Source organism: Phyllostomus hastatus, unplaced genomic scaffold, assembly GCF_019186645.2.
Source record: "Phyllostomus hastatus isolate PE091 unplaced genomic scaffold, TTU_PhHast_1.1 phas_scaffold_78, whole genome shotgun sequence".
NCBI classification, from domain to species: domain Eukaryota; kingdom Metazoa; phylum Chordata; class Mammalia; order Chiroptera; family Phyllostomidae; genus Phyllostomus; species Phyllostomus hastatus.
This window is the reverse complement of record NW_025334041.1, coordinates 32138491-32162570: the sequence shown is the minus strand read 5'-3', so window position 1 is coordinate 32162570 and position 24080 is coordinate 32138491. Positions and strand designations below refer to the sequence as shown.

At 37.8% G+C, this 24080-nt stretch overlaps 1 protein-coding gene across 6 annotated transcripts in view; it reads left to right on the top strand.

The window, feature by feature from the left end:
- CDK14 (cyclin dependent kinase 14) overlaps nt 1–24080 on the top strand; it is a 548605-nt gene that overhangs the window by 233067 nt on the left and 291458 nt on the right. For all 6 annotated transcript variants that reach the window (XM_045828168.1, XM_045828171.1, XM_045828174.1 and 3 more), the window contains one exon: nt 1256–1350. In XM_045828168.1, the coding sequence (XP_045684124.1) occupies nt 1256–1350 (95 nt within the window). The remainder of the gene's footprint in view (nt 1–1255; nt 1351–24080) is intronic.

Sequence of the window (24080 nt, the reverse complement as noted above, 5' to 3'; positions counted from 1 at the left end):
ATAGGAGAAAAGACAGAATCAGATCAGAAACAAAGGCTAGCCCTGGCTGGTGTAGCTCAGTGGATTGACTGTGGGCTGTGAACCAAAGGGTCGCCAGTTCAATTCCTAGCCAGGACACATGCCTGGGTTGTGGGCCAGGTCCCCAGTAGGGGGTGTGCAAGAGGCAATCACACATTGATGTTTCTCTCCTTCTCTTTCTCCTTTTCTTCCCCTCTCTCTAAAAATGAATAAATAAAATCTTTAAAAAAATCTTTAAGAAAAGAAAGAAAGGATACATGGTGTCTGAGGGAAAATATATTCAAATAACAGGTGACCCAATATAGTAATCTTTACATTAAATTTAAAGGGTCTAATATCAGTTAAAAGTTAGAGATTGGCAGAATGGTTTTAAAAAACCACATGACCAAACAATACGCTGTCTATAAGGAACTCATTTCCAATATGACGATATTGGTAGACTTAAAGATATACCATGTAGACACTAAACAAAAGCAAGCTGGAGTAGCTAATAGTCATATCACACCAAACAGACTTCAGGGCAAAAAAAATTACCAGAGACAAAGAGAGACATTATATTTTTGATAAAGGGGCAAATTCACAAAGAAAACATAGTCATCCTAAATGTATATATAGTAAAGAAAAAGCAAAAACTAGTAGAATTTAAATGAGAAAATGACAAATCCCATTACATTTGGGGATGTCAACACTCCTCTCTTAGCCATTGATGGAACCTGTCAACCAGCAGGATCTACTGGACTGTTATAGAACTCTCCATCCAACACCTGCAAAATACAGTTATTTGTATGGAAAATAATTCCGTAATTAATAGATAATAACACAGGAATACACTCTGTGTTTTGCATACTCACAACTGTAAACCTCCTTTTGCCCCACCCTGGACATTGCATGCATTTGTCACACATACCAGAATAAACCATATCCTGGCTAATGAAATAAAGCTTAATACATTTAAAGGAATTACAATCACACCAAGCATGTTTTCTGACTGTACTGGACTCTAACTAGAGATTAATAATAACAAATAACAGGTGGAATAACTGTGGGAGGGTTTGGGGGATTGGGAGCTTCATCTAAATGAAAACGTAGTTCCTCAGCCCTTGATCTGGAATTGTTGTTGACTTGGAAAATCAGAAAATAGGTGCATTTCATCTGACAGTGTCTCAAAATGATAATGAAACATGTCATTTGATGGTTACCAATGATAAAGGGTCTCTCTGTCCACTTTATTTTACAGCTTCTCTGTTAAAAGGACTAAAACATGCTAACATAGTGTTGCTTCATGATATCATCCACACCAAGGAGACCCTGACACTTGTGTTTGAATATGTGGTGAGTAAAATAAGAATTCAGATTTTATAAATAGGAATAGAAATCTTTAGTATTATCAGAGAGTTTGTTTTTTTAGGTTGCTATATTAAATGAGTATTTTTGCTGAGTACATGAGGCTTATAATTTTGCATAATTTGGAATGATATGTATCTCAAAGAAAAAATTCTTAAAATGTTAATTTGAGTTTTCATCAGATGTATTATCTATGTATAACCTGTTTGTTACTAGGATACACTATAAATTTTAAGTTTATCAGATAAGATTAAACAGCACGATGGTGATCACTCCATCAAAAGAACAGATAAAAAAGTGTTATTTTGGGGAGGGGGATTTTTAACTTTGTTTCTCAAAAGCATACTTATTGGGATTGTGTATGTGTGTGTGTAGGAATGCCTGATACTTACAATTTAGGTTTCATAGGTTTTTTGCGCCCCCCCCCCCCCACTTGGTATTTCAGCTATTAATTAAAACTTCCAATTTGTATAATACAGTGTAATGATCTTATTGTGTTGAGAGTATTACTTTTACAAGACTTGGACTTGAACTCCTAATTAATCTTTCTCCATTTCTCTTAGAAAAACATATGGTATTTGTATAGCACCAGTTCAGCATTTAACTGTGGAATCATGAAATGTAACCATGATAATTAGCATCTCAATTTTCACAGATGGATCTGAGAACGTGTAATTTGTAAGACACAGATGACACTGGTGGAGACTTTTATTGAGGAGAAGAGCTGTTGGTATTGTGACTGTATTAAGACCCCACTTATAATTACCACACTGCTTTTTTAAACACTTGAAGTAGTTTTCAGTTTTCCTTAAAAATACATAACGGAATGAATATTTGCAACATTTTTATCTTGCTAATAATGTCTGCCTGTGTCTATGTGTCATTTGAAAAATTGTTGTCTTACGAAGAAGCCATTTATATTGTCTATTTACATATAAATGATAGATACATTTGAATAATATGGTAATGTGGCTACAAGGACAGCTAGAGCCGAGCAGTTGAATATATTACATGCTACCAAGAATGGATGCAGATTCACACATCAATGCGAATATAATTTCTTTTGTTTAATCGATGATGTTGGAATTAATAATGTATTCAGCTGACTTAGAACTGGAGTTTTTGTTTCATTTTTGTCTTGTGTGTCTAGTTGCAACATTTCTATTAAATCTAGTTTTTTTGCTTAGTATACAATTAACTTTTGTAATGTTTTGTAGAAAATATATTTCAAAAGTATACTTATCCCCTCTCCCAATATTGAATAATTAAATTAAAACAAAGAAAAGTAGTTTGGCCCCCAAAATAAAAAACAATGATAAACTAACAAAAATAAAGTGAAAATATGTCTTCCAAATCTTAAAAGAAAATTAAACATATTTGAGACACTAAAAAAGGTACAATAAATCAGATGTCATTTGATGATTTTCTGTGGAAGTTGTCACAAAGAGAAGAAATTCGCTGCACTGCAATATTTGCTAACTGGTTAAGACCAACTTTTAAACAATCATTCTCTTTTTGTGTGAGTAAAATTTTCTGCGGTCCCAATTCTTGTGGATACATCCTAGGTCCTCTTAACTCTACCACATGATAGCATCCACGAATGCAGTCCCAACATTTCATTCCTAACTTCTCCGTGGGAGGTAAGACATAGATGAACCTGTTCTCTTTTAGAAAACAAGGCAGCCTTCTATTGTTCATGGTTTCCGATTGCCTGGCCTTGCCTCTTCAGTTCTCCACTCTGCGTTATTTCCTTACTTTCCCATTTTTCTTGTCCATTTTTCTTTCTGCCTTTTTTGGTCTCTTTTATTTATCTATCCCTTTGCTGTTAGGTGAAGCATGTTTTGTTGCTACAACTGAAGTTTGTCTGTTTTTGTTTATTTTAAATATGTTTCAATGAACATCTGAAATCAGAGTTGGGGTGGGTGCCTTCCCAGTTAGAGTGGCAAAGGTATGACTTCCCAGTACAAAAGTAACTTTGCTGAATATTTCCTGAAGTTGTTATTTTTGTGAGGTACATTGCTTTTTCATTCTTGTTGCACATATATATACCAATATCTTAAGGAAAATCAAGGTTATTACATATTTTAATGGATTAGTTTAATCAGATGGCTTTCCTCACAGGAAATAGCAGAAACAAATTCTGTTCTTTCCTTACATGCTTTATGGCAGTGGAAAGGCAATTGTAATTTCAAAGCAGGACCTGCCTGGGCAGTTAGCGCCTGTCCGATGAGGGACATTGGTCAGACACAGGAGCACGCAGGGAGCTTGGGCTGATGGTGAAGGGTCAGAAAAGGAAAAGAAAGAATGTTTGACAAGTATGACCACAACGCTAAAGACCACAACTAAAATTTGTTGTTTTATGCCAAGCACTGTGCTTTACAGTCATTATTGCTTTTGATGTTCTCAGTAGCCTTATGGAACTGTGAATATCACTGCTTTACAAAGGAAAAACCCAAAGATTAAAGAGAATAAGTGATTCTCCAGGTCTTGTAGATTAAGATAGCCTCAGACCCACCTTACTCTGAGCCCTAATTGCAATATTATACCTCCTGTTTGTTTTCACAGCTTTACTGAGGTGGAGACTTTGGTCATGGAGGGAAAGGAAATCTCTCCCTTCATACTCCTCTTTGCACAACCATCTGCACTTAAGCAGGTCTGGAGTGCATTAAACCCTACGTACAGTTAAACTGCTTCCTAACCTGAATCAGTTTTATAGACTGGGCACAAGCCTAGCCATTTAAGATTTTATTTTAATCATGAAATGTTTGAGTTTCCATAAAGCAAACTTGTAAGTGACAGTGTTGTCCCATGCATGTCACTAGATCTACTTAACCACACTCACACACAGACAGACACGCACGCGGAGACTGTGTTATCTGGCGAGCCCCCAAATCAGCATGAAACATTCTAGTCTGCAGTTCCCTGGACTTGGTGATATTGTCACATTTGAAAATTGTTAATATAAAAATATGTTGATTTTGTAGTTTCATTAATTTTATAGTACCTCTTTTTGAGAGAGGGGAATAATTTAAACAGTGTAAGAAAAATTAGTACATCATGCCCATTAAAACCCTAGATATGAAAGGAAAGTAAAATAATTTAAAATTCATTAGGTATTATTGGAATTTTTCTTTGGATTAGAATTAATTAAGTATTCAAGGTTTGTGTTTTCTTTTTTGAGGTACCTATTTAATTTGAGTTCCACAAATTGAAAGATTGTTATTTATGATATTTTATACATTGTATAATATATTTCTTTTCTTTACTTTAAAAGAGAATTCTAAGCCTTACTCCTTTATATTATCCCCACCAGTGACATGTCAAGTTACATAAAAGCTTTCTGAGGGCCAGAATAATGACATAAGTGGTGAAAAGTTTGTGATGTGAAAGAATACTTGAGGAAGTGACTTTGAAGGCCATTATTACAGTGATTTGGATAGCATGTTGTTAATCTCTTAGGTACTGGGAAGAGCTCCTTAAACATCTGAAATACAGATTCTTACACATTTTCAAAATGTGTAGCTATAATGACCTGAAAGCGACGGGTGGGAACACACTGGGAAAGTGCTGCCCAGGCTGCTCACGTCCCAGTTGTGACATCGCTCATGTGACCCAGCAAAGTGTGCGATTTGGGACATGACTCCCCTCCAGTTGTTAAATGCGAAGGGGCCTTGTCCACGAAGGTCTGGCTCAGTTAGCTCGAAAAGGTAACTGGTTTCATAAAACTCTAAAACTGTTATTCCTATCTTTTTTTCTGCATAGGTTTGGGACTTGAAAAAGAAATATAAAAAATAATGAAAGTGCTAACACATTTCTTTTCCTACTTAACCAGAAAGCAAAGCAATTCAGTTTTTATTTTTTGCCATAGAAAAATAAGTGCCACGTTACCCTATTTAACACCATGCTAAAAAATTTGAAACAGATTCCATTAGTGGAAATGAGAATATTAATAGTAAACATGATTACATAAATATATATTGTAATTAGCTTCAGTGCATAACTACTCTGTTTTATTTTCAATGAAATGAGAGCAAACTATATGCAGCAGCACTTTTCATTACATATTTAATAATTGTGTATAAGAAGAAAAGCACAGACTTATAGCTAATCATGATATTCATTGGAGCAATCATTTCATTTATTCTTCTGTGCAATACACTCATGAAATATTGCAAAGTAATGTGCAACATTAAGTCAGACAAAAATCTGTGTTCCACATGAAAATAAAGCTGTCACCAAAAGTCATAGAAAGTGAATTATGTATTACCAAAAATCACGTAATTTATTTTTATATTGCTTTACATTCTACAAAGCACTTTCTCATAAATATTATTCCAGTAGATTCCCCTTATACCCCTTTGAGGTATAGAAGACATGAATATTGTTATCCAGGTTTTTATTGATGAGGGAAAATAATGCCTAGGGAGAATTCAAAACAGATTTACTAAACTCACTCAGATAAGTTAACAGGGCACAGATAAGACTTTCCGCCAAGTCTTCTTTGCCTGAAGGTTGTCGCCGCTGTGTTTCACCCTGCAGCCTGCTGGCATTAGCCATCTGCGTAGCTTGATGTAATGGTCTGAGGTATGTGTGAGTTTAGGATCTGGAACTCTCAGCTGAAAGTTATATCCTGTCTTTTAACTCAGTCACACAATCTACCTAATTGTTTGGCTTCTCTGCCTCATACATCTTGATTTCTAAATCTATGAAGAATGCTTTAATTTGCATGATTTTATGACACATCTGTTCTCAAAAACTGCAGCTCTCCATCAGTATTCTGGTTTCCATATTAAACTATCCTGGGGCAATTGAATGTTTTTCTGCTTTCCTATGAAAAAAATATATGCACACATGTCCATTCACATACAAACTTTAAATGGCGGTATCAGGGAAGGCCTTGCTGAAAGAGTGAGAGGTGTTCAGGAGGTGAAGGAGGGAGATGCATATTCTAGGCAAGGGTCTTCTGTGGCGGAGACTGTGTGAGGAGTAGCAGGGCGCCTGTGGCTGGAACGGAGCAGGCAAGGATGAGACTGAGTCCAAGACACAGCGGGGTCTGGATCCTGTCAGGCCTTGTAAAGTTTTGTTTCAGTGAATTTTGATGTAACTCAGAAATGAGTTGGGAAGCCATCAAAGGGTTCTGGACAGAGAAATGATTTGATCTGACTTATATTTTAATTGGATCTCTCTGGAAGCTTTATTAAGAATAGACTGAAGGGTCCTGGCTGGGTGGCTCAGTTGGTTGGAGCGTTGTCCCGTACATTAAAAGGTTGCAGGTTCAATCCCTGGCCGGGGCACATACGGGAGGCAACTGACTGATGTTTTTCTCAGGAAGAGCAAGAGACTGTAATAGTTTGACTACTTAAAGCAAACCACCAATGAAAGCAGAACTACTTAATTCATATTTTTGAAGCTTCTCTTTTTACTTATCTATATTCCATCTTTAGTTTCTATGTATATTCTTTATTTTTTCTATGAAAGCAAATGTTCTTCTAAGCAGAAGATTTAGAACAATTACAACTTTATAGTAGTTAGAGCAGGCTGAAGACAGTGCTACCCAGTTGTTTCAAAGGAGTTAAAGTGTCTGGCCACTCTGAACAAATTTACCAGTCAGAGTTCTCTATTGCAAGCAAAAGAAATTCTTTTTGGCTGAATTAATCAGAAAAGTGTATTGAGAGGATGTCATGTGGCTGACGGACCTGCTGGGAAGACAAAACACTGGACAAAGGTAGCATGAGGCAGGAGAACCGAAACTGTGCTGTGGAACTGGGCACTGAGCACCCTGCCGCCACCAGGGCTGTGAGCTACAGACAGTGCCTCTTCCTTCGTTGGCCCACTGCCCTGGGTGACCAGTGTTATTACCTCTGCTGGGGATGTCAGAATGGCGTCTACATTCTCCCTGCACTTTTGGGTTGCTGGCTCCTAGTGGTTAAGTGAGGGCTGTCTGTGTTGGGTAGCTGGCACTAGGTCGTATGCCCACCATGCTCTGACTGCACAGCCCCCTGAGAAAGAATCTGACCTTCAGGCTTTTGTAATGGCAGGCGGGTCTTGCCTCTCACCCAGGCTTACAATGCAGGGGGTTTTCCCAGCATAGGGAATACATTGAGATGCAGGACTGCACTTCCCCCAGGTCTCTGCTCTTCCCAACCTCCTTGCCCCCCAAAACACACCTCATGAACATCCATAAGTTCATCATGCAGTCCCAGGTAAATTACATCTAGAATGTGAAAAGAATTGTGGGTGGTGTATTCATAGAACGATTGTTTATAATCTTTAAGAAATCATCAAGAAAGACAGCAAAAGTAATGCTGATTTTTAAAGGGTGGCAGGGAACAAACCTCTGAATCTATAGACACATAAGTTAATCTATTCTAAAATAGATTTTCAGACATTGAAGTCTAATAATCTTCATTTTCTTTTAGTAAGAAACAGTGGTATTTCTTGATTTCAGCAAAGCTTATGACAGGGACTCTCATGAGATCCTTATAAATAGAATAAAATTGAAATTCACTTTTTAGAAGATTATTATCCTTTCAGTTTATTTCTGGTTGAAAAACTTCACCCAAAGCATATTGATTAATGAATTGACATCAGGGTGGAGGAGAGTCTATCAGGCTATGCTGGAGGGCATTGTCCTTGACCTTTTCCTATTTGATCTTTTCATTAGTAACTCAGATAAAGACATGGGGACGATGTGCTTGACCTATTTGTATGTGTGCTGTAACTGGGAGCCATAGTTAATACTTGGATTGTCAGAAAGGAATCTGATGAAATGACTGGCTGAAGCTACAAGATGAATTGCTGTGGCGAACAGTAAAATAGTCTGCTCAGTTTAAAAACAAGAAAAAGGAGCCCAACCTAATACAGGAAAACAGAGCAGAGGAACGTTAAATTAAAAACAGTTCATCTGATGGTGATGGACAGAGACCTGCCTTGGGGTGGTGGACATGCAGTGCAGAGTGCAGATGATGTGTTGGAACCATGCACCTGAAACCTGGGGAATTTTGTTAGCCAGTGTCACCCCAGGAAATTCTACAAAGACAAAAAGAGAACAACTCATTGGAAAGAGACTAGTTATTTCTTTGGCTGAGAGAACTGCAGTGAACAGGAGTATGTACCGAGGAGGGCCAGTACGATGGATGGCAGGAGGTCTGTGAACCGTGTACAACAGCGATTTTCAACCAGTGTGCCACAAGAATTTTTTTACCTTTATTTTTATTGTTGACACTGTTACAGTTGTCCCCGTTTTGCCCAGTTCCCCACCATCCCTGCCTTTGCCCACTTCCACCCAGCCCCCACCCACCATCACCACACTGTTGTCTGTGGGTTATGCATACATTTTCATTGTCTAATTCCTTCACCTTATTTCACCCGGTCTCCCCACAAGAATATTTAAGACATGCAATACCTGACTATTTAGTCAGGGGCACTGACCTCTTTTCTCTTAGATTGTCAAATAAAAAAAAATGACAACAACCAACACAATAATTGCTGGTGTGAATGAATCAAAATTATACCTATTTTTTTTTGGTCAGATCGGCAAAAAATAAAACATTTTTTTGGTGTTCACAGAATTCTGTGATTAGTTTATGTGTGCCATGAGATGTAAGGGGGTGAAAACCATTGGTATACAACATGAAACCAGGAAAAGTTCCAGGAAGACTTATTCAGGAGAATTAAAGACATACTGGGGAGTACAGAAAAGCTAACATATCTGTTCCAGACAGAGGGAGAAACCCAAGTGTGAGTGTCCTGGGGAGGCTAGTTTGGGCTTAATCCTGGGAAGAATGTTCAAATGTTTTGTGTTACTGATAAAATAAATTCGGTGCCTTGGACGGAATGAGCACGTTGTTCCTGAAAGTATTCAGGAGGCGGACAGATGGATCCACATCGGAAATACGGGAGGGTGGGCTCCTAACCCGCACTGGGGGTGAAACAAGTAGTTTAGCTGTGCTGTTCCACGTAATCCCGACTGAAACCTGGAAGTAGGTGTAGGTCCCTCTCTTTTCACAGGTGAGGAGATTCAGGCAAAGATTTCAAATACAGTTGACTCTTGAACAACAGAGGTTTGAACTGCTTGAGTCCACTTATATGCAGATTTTTTTCAATAAATCCTTATAGTACTGTAAATGTATTTTCTTTTCCTTAGAAGGTTTGAAGTAACATTTTCTTTTCTATAGCTTTGCTGTAAAAATGGAGGATATAACAGATATACAAGACAAGTATTAATGGACCATTATCAGTAAAACCTGTCAGCAGTAGGCTATTAGCAGTTAAGTTTTGGGGGAGTCAAAGTTGTATGGAGAATTTGAGCTGTGCAGGGGATTGGCACCCCAAAGCCTCATGTTGTTCAGGGGTCTCCTGCAGTCCACGCACACCCTTTCCAGTGGCTGCACCCCATCATTTCCTGTGTCAGGTGGGAATCCAGGTAACTCCAAGTGTCTGTAGTAATGGACTGCCAAACTCTTTCGACTGTTATCTAAACTCATCCCTTTTGGCATTATTTTTGGGAGTAGAAAAATGACTTGTTATGTTCATTCACTTGCTCATTCATTCATTCATTCATTCACTTTTCCCCTCTAACATATATGAGCTGTCTTCTCTGTGCCAGGGTTTATCCTTGAACTCTATAGATACGAAGATACAGCCCTTGTATTTAAAGAGGTTGAAATCCTCTGGAGAACTGCAGTCTTAGACAAGATAATCTGTATGTGCCATTTAGGTTATACGTTGCTGTCACAGATCTTTATGTGTCATGGAAGTACAATGTATTTGTGTTGTAGTGAAAACAATAGGAAAACTGGACTTGATTCAAGGACTTTTCATTCTGGAAGAATTTCAAAGATGTTGCAGTTTCCTATGTGGAAAACTAGTTAATACAGTGTAATACTCTGATTCTGTAATGTAAACCCTGTGGATGGCTGAGTGTGTGGGCAGCAAAAGGTAAAAGCATTCTGAACCATAAGGAGAAACTAAAGAAATAAAAAGGAAACCAACTAGTTTTCAATCGGTGTTCTATTTGGAATAACTTCTTTTCCCTGATAGGTAGGATAAAGTCAGTTAACTTACTCTCCTTTTCCCTAATGGCTTCTCCTCATCTAGTGAGGAACCATGGTCTTTCACTTATTTTCAACTGTGTTTGTTCACTATCATGTTGGATGAGATTTTAGTTTTAGTTTTTTCTCTCTCTTTACATCATACTCATTTTCTCTATGTTTTAGTTTTATTTCATATGGTTGTCATCCTTATTAGGAAGTTACTTTTTTGTATTTTATTTAGTTTTTATTTATATTTTATTGATTGCGCTATTGTAGTTGTCTCAATTTTTCCCTTCTTACCCCCCTCCACCCAGCACTCCCCACTCCCTCAGGCACTCCCCACACCATCATTCTTGTCCAGGGGTCATGCATTTAAGTTCTTTGGCTACTCCATTTCCTATACTGTACTTTACTTCCCCATGGCTGTTCTGTAACTACCTATTTCATTTGTACTTCTCAATCCCCTCACCTCTTACCCATTTTCCTATACCCCCCTCCCATCTGGCATCTATCAAAATGCTCTCCCTATCCATGATTGTGTCTATGTTCTGCTTGTTTGCTTAGTTTCTTTTTTAGACTCAGTTGTTGATAGATATGTATTTATTGCCATTTTATTGTTCATCGTTTAGATCTTCTTTTTCTTAAATGAGTTCTTTTAACATTTCTTATAATAATGGTTTGGTGATGATGAACTGCTTCAGTTTTTTTTCGTTTGTTTGTTTTGGAAGCTCTTTATCTGCTCTTGTATTCTAAATGGTATCTTTGCTGGGTAGCGCAATCTTGGCTGTAGATCCCTACTTTTCATGACTTCTAATATTTCTTGTCAGTCCCTTTTAGCCTGCAAAGTTTTTTTTTGAGAAATCAGCTGACAGTCATACAGGAACTCCCCTGTACATAACTAATTTCTTTTCTCTTGCTGTTTTTAAGATTCTCTCTTTATCTTTAACCTTTGGCATTTGAATTGTGATGTGCCTTGGAGTGGGCCTGTTTGCACCCATCTTATTTGGGACTCTCTGTGCTTGTTGGACTTGGCACACTGATTTCCTTTACCAAACTAGGGAAGTTTTCTTTCATTATTTTTTTTCAAATAAGTTTCCAATCTCTTGGTTTTTCTCTTCTCCTTCTGGCACTCCTATGATGCAAATGCTGGAATGCTTGAAGTTGTCTGAGAGGCTGCTTACACTATCCTCATTTTTTTGGATTCCTTTCACTTATTGTTGTTCTGATTTCTTGTTTTTTACTTACTTCATTGATTTGATTCTCAGCTTCATCCAGTCTACTAGCATTTCCCTGTAAATTGTTCTTTATTTCAATTAGTGAATTCTTCATTTCTGCCTGGTCTTTTTTATGCTGTTAAGGTCCTCACTAAGAGGACTTCTGGTGAAGATGGCAACATAGGTAAACACAGCTATGCACACCCACCTTGCACACCACATCAAAATTACAACTAAAATACAGACCAAGCATCACTCAGAACCATCAGAAATTGAGTTGAATGGGAGTAAAGAAACCATATCCATCAAGACTGGTGCAGATGTGGAATGGGCTAGTCCCATATCCAGATGGTGTGGATGAAAATTCAGGAGGGATATCTTGGGAATAAGGAGGCCCACGTGGGCCCCCCAACTCAGGGTTCTAGTGCCAGGAAGATAAGTCCTTATAACTTCTGGCTGCAAAATCCAGCACCAGCAGGGATTGAGTCAGTGGAAGAAGCTTCTGGAGTCCTAAGCAGTTTCCCTTAAAGAACCCACACATGGACTTACTCAGACTCACTCCCTCTGAGCTCCAGCACCAAGGTAGTAGCTTGAAAGGCATCGATGGCAGGTGGGAAGGAACTGAAATGTCTGGCATGAAGGCAAGAACTGAGAGACAGCTTTCTCCCAGACAGAAAGGTGGGCAGAGGCCACTGTCCCTTTTCTGAGCCTTCCTTCCACAGAGCCACAGATTGGCAGAGGGGTGCCATATCTGAGACCCCATCAGCCTGGCTAACTCTGCTGGTCCTGCCCTGGAAATCCCCTGATACTCCATCTCACCCAACTTATGGGGCCACCCAAACTGTTATCCGTGTCTTTTTTATACAAATGACTGGTCTTGGTTATGCTCCACAACTTCCTAAATCCTATCAAATAAGCAACAGCAGAGTTGCTTCTTTAAGCTTCCAGCCCCCATACTTCTTGCTAAGGGGCTCCAAGACTGACACTAGCAATGGTCAGCCTAGATGCACAGCTTGGCTTTGCCTGGGAATCTCCAAGTCTAGTATAAGTAGCAGCCTTCTCAGATTGCTTTACAGTTCATGCAGGGTAACCCCAGGCAAAACACAGGTGGGCACTGACCTTGGTCGTCACCCCTCTGGAAACCACAGGGCCTGCACACCTAGTGGATAGCTACAGACCACATAGGAGCACCACCACCCTGCTCCCGCGCAGCTGATCCTCCACAGAGGGTGGATGTTGGTGGTCAGTGGTCACAGCCAATCCTTGCAGCTGACTGGCCTAGGTAAATTCCTCCCATTGACCTGCCAACAGCAACCAAGGGTCAACTATAGCAGGAATGTTCACTCGATAAATAGGAAGGACACGTCAGAGTACCCAACTTAGGTAATAGGGGAGGCTGTGGCACTGGACCCACCAGGACACCTACTACATTAGGCTACACTACCAAGAAAGGGAGTCATAACAGCCTGTACCTGACATAAAGAAACATACACAGGGAGGCTGCCAAAATGAAGAGACAAAGAAACATGGTCCAAATGAAAGAACAGATCAAAACTCCAGAAAAAGAGCTAAATGAAATGGAGATAAGCAATCTATCAGATGTAGAGTTCAAAACACTGGTTATAATGATGGTTATTAGGAAGTATTCATCCTATACTAGTTTAATTCACATGATTTATGATGAAGCATGTCAGATCTCTGACTCTGCTATAGTAAATCTTGGCTTACCCACAAAAGCACAAAGTTTTATGACTACATTTCACTATAAATGAAACCTTTATGAAGGTATACTATACGTTTATGGGCCTTTAAAATTTTTATTATTTTTCTTTCTTTAATTTAGAATTTTATTATTTAAACTTAGAGACGTTTAATGGGGAAGAGCTGTGATGTGTGTTAAATTCAGAGAACAGACCCTTCCTCCCCCAAAAGAGGGAAAACACAGGGAACATAAGAACAGTAATAGAAAGAGGATTTCTTTGGAAAGGAAAAAACACATTGCACATATTAATTAGTTGGTTTTTTCTCATAGGCATTATCTCCATATTTCTTAGGAAAACAATAATCTTTTAAAAACTGCTCATGTTTCAGGGGGCAAGGGGAGGCAAGAGAGTGATACATTAAGTGTAATGAAACTGACAGTGATGGTAAGTGTGGAGAAATCAGAGAAGCCATCCAGCTGAGGTACTCAAGTTGCTGTCTGATGGAAGGGCCTGAGGTCAGGACGAAAGTGATAAAAAATTCCAGTTACCTTTACATTTTGTTTGACTAGGCCATTGAACAATTGGAGAAAAAAAATCAATAGCAAATTTACCTCTGAGTGAGAAAGTTTACATTATTATATATTATACAAAACAGGGTATCTGCTACTTCCACCAATGTTCAGATTTAGTAAATTGATATATGCATGTCCTTATAATGACCATTTAAGATTTTCTTTCCTCCTTTTCCTCCTTCTTATTGTTTCTTGCAATTCAGGAATCTTTGGTTAACATGTTTTAGTTTAATCTTCATTTTATGCTTTGGTAAAGGGACATTAAACCCACTTCATCATTCATCTTTGTTGATGTGATTGACTGTTTTGTGCAAGTTATGCATCACATGAGTGTAGATTCAGTTCTGTGGTTTGTTGTGAAAAATAGCAGGTTTTCCTTTCAACTTTCAACTCTTTCAGCTAATTCTTTAGGATTTCCTCTGCATATCTAAGAAGACTTTCTTTTATTGCCCCCTTTTGATTATTCACATTTTGGCATCATCTGTTGAAAAATGGAATTCAATAGACTCTTTTCATTCTTCCACTCTCAAACAAGTGAACTCATCCTATCCTGTCCTCCTTCCAACCTCCTATTCTGATAATATTGCATAATTTTGATTAAATCTGAAATTCAGTATTTGCACTGTTATATTGATATAAATCTTGTCTGTAGCTGAGGTCTGTAGTATATTGTGATTCCCTTTCCCCTTCAGTTCAACTCTAGGTTTCCCTGAAATTAATAATAATTTCCCATTTTTTATTTATGTTATTAATTCAAGGCCTTCCCAAACCTCTGCTTGATTCATCCCCTTCACAGATTTCCTGGCATTCCCTCCCTGCTCTCCCGGGCTGGAGCTCTTTTTTTACCTCCATTTCAAACTGTTTTTTGTTTTGGGGGAACAGAATCTCTTAATAGCTTCCTGGGAAATAGTGTATGGATGATTTTTTGCTCTTGTTGAGACATCACATTTCTGAAAATATCTATATTCTGCACTCATGCTTGATTGACATTTTGGCTAGTTATAGAATTCTTGGTTGGAAATAATTCCATGAGAATTTCAATGGCCTCACTCCATTGTTGTCTAGTTTCTACTGTTCTTTTGAAATACTTCTATTTCCAGACTTCTGAAATTTTATGATGAAGCAAGAAATAGATCAGTGCGCAGCTTTATTTTCACTGGGTGCCGCTTTTCAATCTGGAAACTCATGTCTTTCACCCCTTTTAAAAATATATAACCATTTTATTGAGATTCAATTCACCATTCAGAATTTATACTTTTAAAGTGCATAATTCAGTGGGTTTTAGTATATTCACAGAGTTCTGGAGCCACCACTACTAACCGGTTTTAGAAAATTTCATTATCCTAACAGAAGCCCCAGATACGTTAGCAGTCTCTTCAAATTCTCTACCCTGGCAACCCCTAGCTTTTATGTCTCTATAGATTTCCTGGGATGTTTCATATAAATTAATCATTAATATGTTAGTTTTCTCTTAGACTTCTTTCACTTAGCATAATGTTTTTGAAGTTTATCATGTTGCAGCATATATCGGTATTTTATTCTTTCTTATGGCTGAATAATATTTCATGGTATGGAGATACCACATTTGTCTATCAGTTCATCAGCTGATAGACATTTAGGTTGTTTTTTCCTATTGGCTGTTGTGAATATTGTGGCTGTGAACATTTGTATGCAAGCATTTGTTTGAGGACCTGTCTTCAGTTCTCTTGAGTTGGGTGCTGAGTCATCAGAGGACTCTATCTTTAAGTTTTGTGGGGCTGTCAGTCTACTCTCTGAAGTGCACGCACTCCTTTAAAATCTAACCAGCAGTGTGCGGAGGTTTCAGGTCTTCCACACCCTTGCCAGTTCTTGTTACTGTCTGTCTTTTTTATTACAGTGGGTGTTTCATGGTTTGTCATGGTCATTTGTTTTGCATTTTCTTCATGACTAATGATGTTAAACATCTTTTTTGAAAATTTAATCTTTTTTGCATTCTTTTTCCATTACCATTTAGCCCACATACTACCCCTCCCCATAGCAATCACCACACTGTTGTCCATGTCCATGAGTCTTTTTTCCTTTTTGCTCAGTGCCTCCTCCCCCAACCTCCTTGCCCCCCTGCCCCAGGGCTGTCATCTTGCTCTGTATCTATGAGTCTGTCCCCATTTTCCTTGTTAGTTCAGTTTGTTCATTAGATTCCACATATGAGGGAAATCATATGGTCTTTGTGTTTCTCTGACTGGCTTATTTCACTTAGTATAATGTTCTTCAGGTCCATCCACACTGTTGCAAAGTATAAAATTTTCTTCTTTTTCATGGACAAATAGAATTCCATTGTGTAAATGTCCCATAGTTGTTTTATCCACTCAATTGATGGATGCTTGGGCTGGTTTTGTATCTTGGTGATTATAAGTGAAGCTGCAATGAACATAGGGGTGCTTATGTTCTTTTGAATTAGTGTTCTGGGCTGCTTCAGATATATTCCTAGGAGTGGGATTGCTGGGTCAAAAGGCAGATCCATTTTTAATTTTTTGAGGTATCTCCATACTGCTTTCCACAGTGGCTGCACCAGCCTGCATTTCTTCTGTTTCAGAAATTTGCCTTAAATTGACTTGTTATGATCTCCTCTCTTCATTATCTTTTTTCTCTTTGGATATTTTATTTTATGTAAACTTTAGACCTCCTGGACTGCTCTTCTAATTTTCTTGTGTTTTCTCTTTTACTTTTAAATCATTTTTTTTTCTTTTAGCTGAGTGTTTAGGGACGTTTTCTCAACTTTGTGTTTCATCTATTCAATTGAAATTTTTAAGTTTTATTATTATTAATTTCAAGATAACTTTTTGTTCTCAACATATTCCATTTTATAATACCCTTTTCTTGTTTCAAGGCTGCAATATTTTTTTCTTACCTCACTGGAAATATTAATAATAGTTTTTGTGAAGCTTTTCTAGCAGTGCATTCTCTGTTTCAGCCCAGCTGTTTTTATCTTTCAGTTTGCTTTGTTGTCTGTCTTTAATATTATAGGCTTTGGTTTTTGATAGCTGTGGTTCTTGGCTGTCTAATCATACTTGAAAGTGGTACAGAATGACCTGATTGGGAGCTCCCAGTGTGTGGGGTGGCTGGCTCACCATGCGTTTCACCACAGAAACCGACTAAACCATTTTGTTTAGAAACCCTTGATATGCGTATCCACCTTCCCTGCAGTGCCGTGAGACTACCCGTGTACTTTCTTCTAAACTCCTGCCTGGAGGATGGAGGTCTAGCTGCCAGGCTTGTGCAGTAGAATGGGGGACAGGACCGCTCATAATCCTCTTGTTTTAGGATGGTGATCCTTCTCCCTAACTGGTTGATTGTCTACTTCAGACAGTCTCTGTTTTACACTGTCTGCATTTTGGACAGGCAGTTATCTATGCAAACAGATAGGGAAGGGATCTAAGGATTAAATAACTACAGAAAAGACTTTCAACAATTTTTCCTATTTTATACCCTCACATATGTGAGACCATATGTATCCATTCCCACATCCTGGCGCCACTGCCCCAGGGGGCCTTTTGGTTGTTCTGTTGTACGAATGGGACTGTGTCTGTTCTTTCCCCACAGCCAGGTTAATAATCCGTTGGTTTGTTTCTTGGTGCTGAACTTGATGTTTTGAACTTGACGTTTTGGTGAGTGGGGATTAAAGAGAGTACAATGTAGGTGCATGTGTTCATTTTGCCATGTTTACCTTGGAATCTCATCCATTCTTAGTAAGTTTAAAATATGAACAAATGCTTGAGCTTGTCATTGTGTATACCATTATGTAAATAAATATTCTTTTACATTAATGGTTGTGAAGTATATGAATCTTTGCTATTTATCAGTTGTCAGAAATTATTAAATATGACAAGGCTATTGGAACTGAAGGCATTTGAACTATTATTAGATTATGGTTCCATCAGTAAAATTTTTGTCACACCAGCAGTGTCTAAAATGTGAAAGTGCCTTTATTAGAGTGTCCTATCTTGATGGAAAATACTTATTCTCGTTATGGTCTTTTAGTTTTTTGTGAAGCTTCCCTTCTTTTTTTTTTGCTTTAATTTGTTTTGATGACTGTGGAATGTTGATGCACTGTGTAAAGGCATGCTCATACATCTGATAGTGTTTTAAAGCCAACAACACTTCTACAATGTAAGTGTATGTATAAGGATATAATGCTAAAGAGGTCTGATTTTAAAACTTAATATTAAGAATGTATACATTGCCCATTTTGCAGGTTCATTGGGTTTTTTAGTGTAGTAGATGATTAGAAACCTCTTATTTAGAAAGCAAAGTTTAGTGTTTTGTGTGAACATCCAAATTCAAGTGAATAACTTGCTCCTTTCTCACTGGCAGATACAAGTCCAGTTACAAATTCCCAACAGATGCTCATGCCTCATTTCTATTGTGTAATTCAGGAACGGAAAAACTAATTTGTCATGGCAGTTATTTGCCGAGTAAGAATTTTCCATCTTTGTGTTTTCCCTTTTTTTCTTGAATATGTGATTGCATTTTAAAGCTTTGGATCTCAGTTAGTAGCTTTCATTTCAGCCGTTGTCAGGGGCATTCGGAAGATAGAATTGGTTCTCTTTTTTTCCTCCTATTTCTGCACCCTTTTTACTTGAATAAGGAAGTTAGACACAGCAAGTAAAGACAAAATGTTGAGCATATTATCTAGAATTTGGGGAAAATATATTGAGGAAAGAGATCTCATTCTAATAACTAGATAGGAAGTCAACAATGCTGGGGGAAAGAGGAAGAGGAGAGAGATGATTAGTGACAAAATATTTATTAGAAGAAAAGAAAAGGACTAAGGATTTTTTTAATGTAATCAGAATTCATCTGAGTAAAAATACCATGAACTGAGTGGTATCCTGCAAAGGGTTAAAGGGCAAGACAGTCACTCTCATCTGTCATCGTGACACTGTGTAAGATGAGTGGGCAGCCAGCCTCCCTGAGGGCCCGGGCTGAGTTTCTCATTTGGTGTTCCTCATAGGACAGTTACAGTGGGAACTGTAGATATGTGCCAGATTGATACGGTTATTCCCATAGAATAGGTGCATCAGACATATTATGTGTGCAACTGTGTGTGTCACAAATGTGGAGTCGTTTTTCAAGATTTTTATTAAAACATCGTTAGGAATTGTGTCACACAGAGATATGGGGACTTGCTACATAGCTCCAGGAAATATGACTATCAGAATGCTTCCAGTTATTAGCAATGCCAGGGTCTGTGTCAGCCGCGGAGACTGACTTTGACTGAGGTCAAGCCTTTCCTCAGACATCCTGTATCTGGTGACTGCGTAAGTCAGGGGTGTAAAGGCCTGGTCATTTCTGCCCAGTGCCAGTGACTCTGGGCCAGGTTGGCCAAGGCTTTGTTGTCTTGCATTGCAGGTCGACATCCTACGTCCAGTCCTGTTCCCTTCTCCTTCCTTCCATCTAATTAACATATTGTCTTTCTTTTACATAACAAGCATATTGTACCCCCAGACTCCATCTGGAGAACCCAACTTATGACACAGAGTCATATAGATTAATTAAAAAACACATCTAACCCATTCATTTAACAAGGATGTGTTATCTTTCAGGGAAGTTACTGTTAGAATATAGGGTTCTGACTTAAGCTTCCAAGTGTACCAGATATCATATTAGAAAATGAAAAAGATTTTTAGAATTTGGAGTGGAAAAAATAACATGGCTTTGCAAGAATTTCTAGAAAGTTAGCTTTGATAAGCAGTAATTTAATTTGTAAAATTGTAACATCCTTTTGAAGTCACCAAATTATTGACAAAATATTCTATTAAAATTTAAAGTCCTAGAGGAGAACATAGGCAGGAAAGTCTCATATATATCACACAGCAACAGTTTTACTGATATATCCCTTAGAGCAAGGGACATAAAGCAAAGAATAAACAGATGGGATCTTATCAAAATAAAAAGCTTCTGCATGGCTAAAGAAAACAATATCAAAATAAAAAAAAGAACCAACTGTATGGGAAAACATATTTGCCAATGATACCTTAGACAAGGGTTTAATCTCCAAAATATACAAAGAACTTGCACAACTCCTGTCTAAGAAGACAAGCAACCCAATTAAAAAATGGGCAAGGGACTTGAACAGACACTTCTCCAAGGTGGACATACAGAGGACCCAGAGACACATGAAACGATGCTCAATATCGCTCGCTATCAGAGAGTTGCAAATTAAAACCACAATGAGGTACCACTTTATACCAGTCAGAGTGGCCATCATAAACAAAGCAACAAATAACAAGTGTTGGAGAGGTTGTGGAGAAAAGGGAACCCTAGTGCACTGTTGGTAGGATTGCAGACTGATACAATCACTATGGAAAACAGTATGGAATTTTCTCTGAAAACTAAAAATGGATCTGCCTTTTGACCCAGCGGTTCCACTGCTGGGATTATACCCTATGAATCCTGAATCACCAATCCAAAAGAACCTATGCATCCCAATGTTCATAGCAGCACAATTTACAATAGCCAAGTGTTGGAAGCTACCTAAATGCCCATCAGTAAATGAGTGGATCAAAAAACTATGGTACATTTACACAATGGAATTCTATGCAGCAGAAAGAAAGAAGGAGCTCCTACCCTTTGCAACAGCACAGATGGAGCTGGAAAGCATTATGCTAAGCGAAATAAGCCAAATGGTAAAAGACAAATGCCATACGATCTCACCTTTAACAGGAACCAGTAAACAAAACAAAGAAACAAGCAAAATATAACCAAAGACATTGAAATAGAGAAGAGGCTGACAGTGTTCAGAGGGGAAAGGGGAGGGAATTTCAGGGGAAAAGGGGAAGGGTTTACAGGAACAAATATAAAGGACACATGGACAAAAGCTAGGGGTGGGTGGAAATGGGAGGGAGGTGGGGAGGGCTGGGTGGGTGGGCCAGGATGGTAGTAAAAGATGGAAAATTGTGCATGAACAATAATTAAAATAAAATTTAAAAAACAAGAAAAAATTTAAAAAATTTAATGCAAATACATACATATGTGTATCTAATATTCTTACTATGTATTATCAGTGAACAGTTGAATGTAGAAAACAATGAGTATTCTCTGATATCTGGATCCCAATACCTGTAGGAAGATTATATTTATCTCCTTGAATATAGATGTGGCCACATGATTTGCCTTGGCTAATAAATTGTGAGCAAGTGTCATCTATTATCTCAGCATAACCCGGCATAATCCTACTGGTATGTCCCAAATTGTGTACTTTCCAGCCACCCCAGAGGAAGCCAGTGTTACCAAGTGTTACCTCCTTTTATGACTCGTACTCACATGCATGTTGTATGTGTTCATGTATAGTTATTTATATGTATGCTATATTCATATACTACATACAGTGTTTTCTTAAACTTTTAGCTATTTCCTTGACCTTCTGTACTCACAGAAGTCAATGCTACTATTGTTTCAAATCAGTAAATGTAGTTATGTATCAATGTTTATCCATTTTAAAAAGCCTGCACGTTTTGTATTGATAAAATCCCATGCTTTGATATCATTTTAAGTCTTGGATAAATTTAAAATTGTTAATAAAATACATTCAAATAATGATGATTTTAAAAGGTTTGTTAGATACTTAATTCTGGCACTGAGTCAGCTTGCTCATCACCAGCTTTGTATCACCGTGTCCAGCGTCAGGCTTCAGCGTGGTCGCCTTGCCTCTCAAGTATAGTTTCTGCTCTGCTTTTCTCAATGGAAACTCCTTCAGCTAGCTGTGTAGGTTGATTATGATAATTACATGCCAGGCCTACTAATTTATTTTGAAGACAATATTCACATATTTTGTGCAAAATTCTCCAGTATGATTTTCTGAAAAAAAGAATTGTAATTGTTTTAAATTTGAGCACCAATAACTTCTAAATTTTGCTAAGACTGACTTTCAAATGGTACTTTCAACCACAGCTTGAGAAAAGCACTACCTGACTTCATCCCCGACAGACTTGGTGAAGTTTTATTCTTCTCTTGAAAATTTTTTCAGTAACCTTTTTATGGCAAATGGCACTAATTCAAGAGCATGGAAAGATATATTTAGCTCTGATTCACTGAATACATATCTAGATTTTGGCATAAAAGTTTCAAACAGATGAGGAGGAATAATGTAGGTCTTTGCTTTTTGAAGTTTCAGGATTCCTATTCAAAACATCAATTGTATCTGCCAAATATGTCAAGTTCCTAGGAAAGTTATTATCTTGGCAAGTGTGCAAGTGTCTGATGATTAGGGGGGGAAAGTAAAAGATTTTTTCCAAGGTACCAGTATTTTAAATTTTATACTCATGCCTAACAAGGAATTAAGTGCATTTTCTTTATATACGAATTCAGCAAAGCTAGTAGCAAAAAAAAAGACTGATGGTTTTATTTCTGGCAAAAAAAAGATTTTAATGACAGGTAAGTCAGCAATTTGACATTTGGTTATAGATCCTGAAAAAGAAATACTTTGGAATTTCTACTACAGTTTAACTTGGTAATACTCAGAATAAAAAAATTCATGAGGTTTGCTTTTTTCCCTGTGTGATGTGAGGTCTTTTTATTCTTTGCTATTAAAAGAGTTCCTTAAAACCTGGCTAGTGTGGCTCAGTGGATTGAGTGCTGGACTGTGAACTGAAAGGCCGCTGGTTCAAATCCCAGTCAGGGCACATGCCTGGGTTGCGGTCCAGGTCCCCAGTTGGAAGCATATGAGAGGCAACTGATTGACTTGTACATTAATGCTTCACTCCCTCACTTTCTCCCTCCCATCCCCTCTCTATAAAAATAAATAAGTAAAGTCTTAAAAAAATAAGGGCCACTTAAAACAAAACTTCTACAGTTTTTGTGGATTCTTACCATGTTTCACTACTCCTCAATTTCTTGTGCTTCAGAGCATCACGTTCTGCAGGTAAAAACTTGCATTTAAAAAAATAATGTTGCCCTGGTTGGGTGGCTCAGGTGGTTGGAGCGTCATCCCATACACCAAAGGGTTGTGGGCTCCATCCCCAGTTGGGGCACCTATGGTTGGCAATTGATCAGTGTTTCTGTCACATCGATGTTTCTGTCCCACCTCCTCCCTTTCTGAAATCAATAAACATATCTTTGAGTGAGAATTTAAAATAATGTTGGTGTGATCCTTGAACTCATTGAGTTTGAGAAATATAAATTACTTAGGCCTCTTTACTTACTAAATTAAAATAATGGCAAAATATTTCTTTGAAGCAGAGAACTTATATAAATTTGCTTATGCTTTGGGTATGTCACAAGAATAACAATATAGCTATCATTTAGAATGGAAGGGCAGATAAAGTGCTTCCCAGATAAGGTCAAGTTAAAGGGGTTCATCATCACCAAGCCCTTGTTATATGAAATGTTAAAGGGACTTATCTAAGAAAAAGAAGATGATCAAAACTATGAACAGTAAAGTGACAACAAACTCACAACTATCAACAATAAACCTTAAAAAAAAACCCCGAAGCAAACAACTAGAATAGGAACTCATGGAAATGGAGATCACATGGAGGATTATCAGCAGGGAGGGGGAAGAGGAATGGGGGAAAAGGTACAGGGAATAAGAAGCACAAATGGTAGGTACAAAATAGACAGAAGGAGGTTAAGAATAGTATAGGAAATGGAGAAGCTAAAGAACTTATATGTACAGCCCATAGACATGAACTAAGGGCAGCGGGGAATGCTGATGGGAGGGGGTGTGTAGGATGGAAGGGGATAAAGAGGAGAAAAAATGGGACAAGTGTAATAGCATAATCAATAAAATATACTTTAAAAAAAGAATAGCAATATAAGTGGTCTCTTTAATCATGTATAACAAGCAGACATTTCACATACTTTGCTGTTTTGCCAGGACTTTTTCCAAAAGCTTTGTCATTCTGTACTCTATGTATTCCCAACTGCCAGAAAGAGTAAATGAACTCTGACTTTGTGATATGTTTATTTTTCAACTATTGTCCCAATGAAAGAGTTTTTTATTTATCCCATTTTGCCGTCGATAGCTTACAACCCTTACACCATAAATAATCAGATAATCATAACCATGTTTAAGAAATTCAAAGTACTTTGGATTGTAAATTTGTAAAACATTACTTCTAGTACTTCCCTCTGTATTTCCTTGCAGGGGACAAAAACTTCCTAAAGTCATTACTGCTCAGTCAAATGATGTGAACAAAAAGTTATAAATGTTTCATT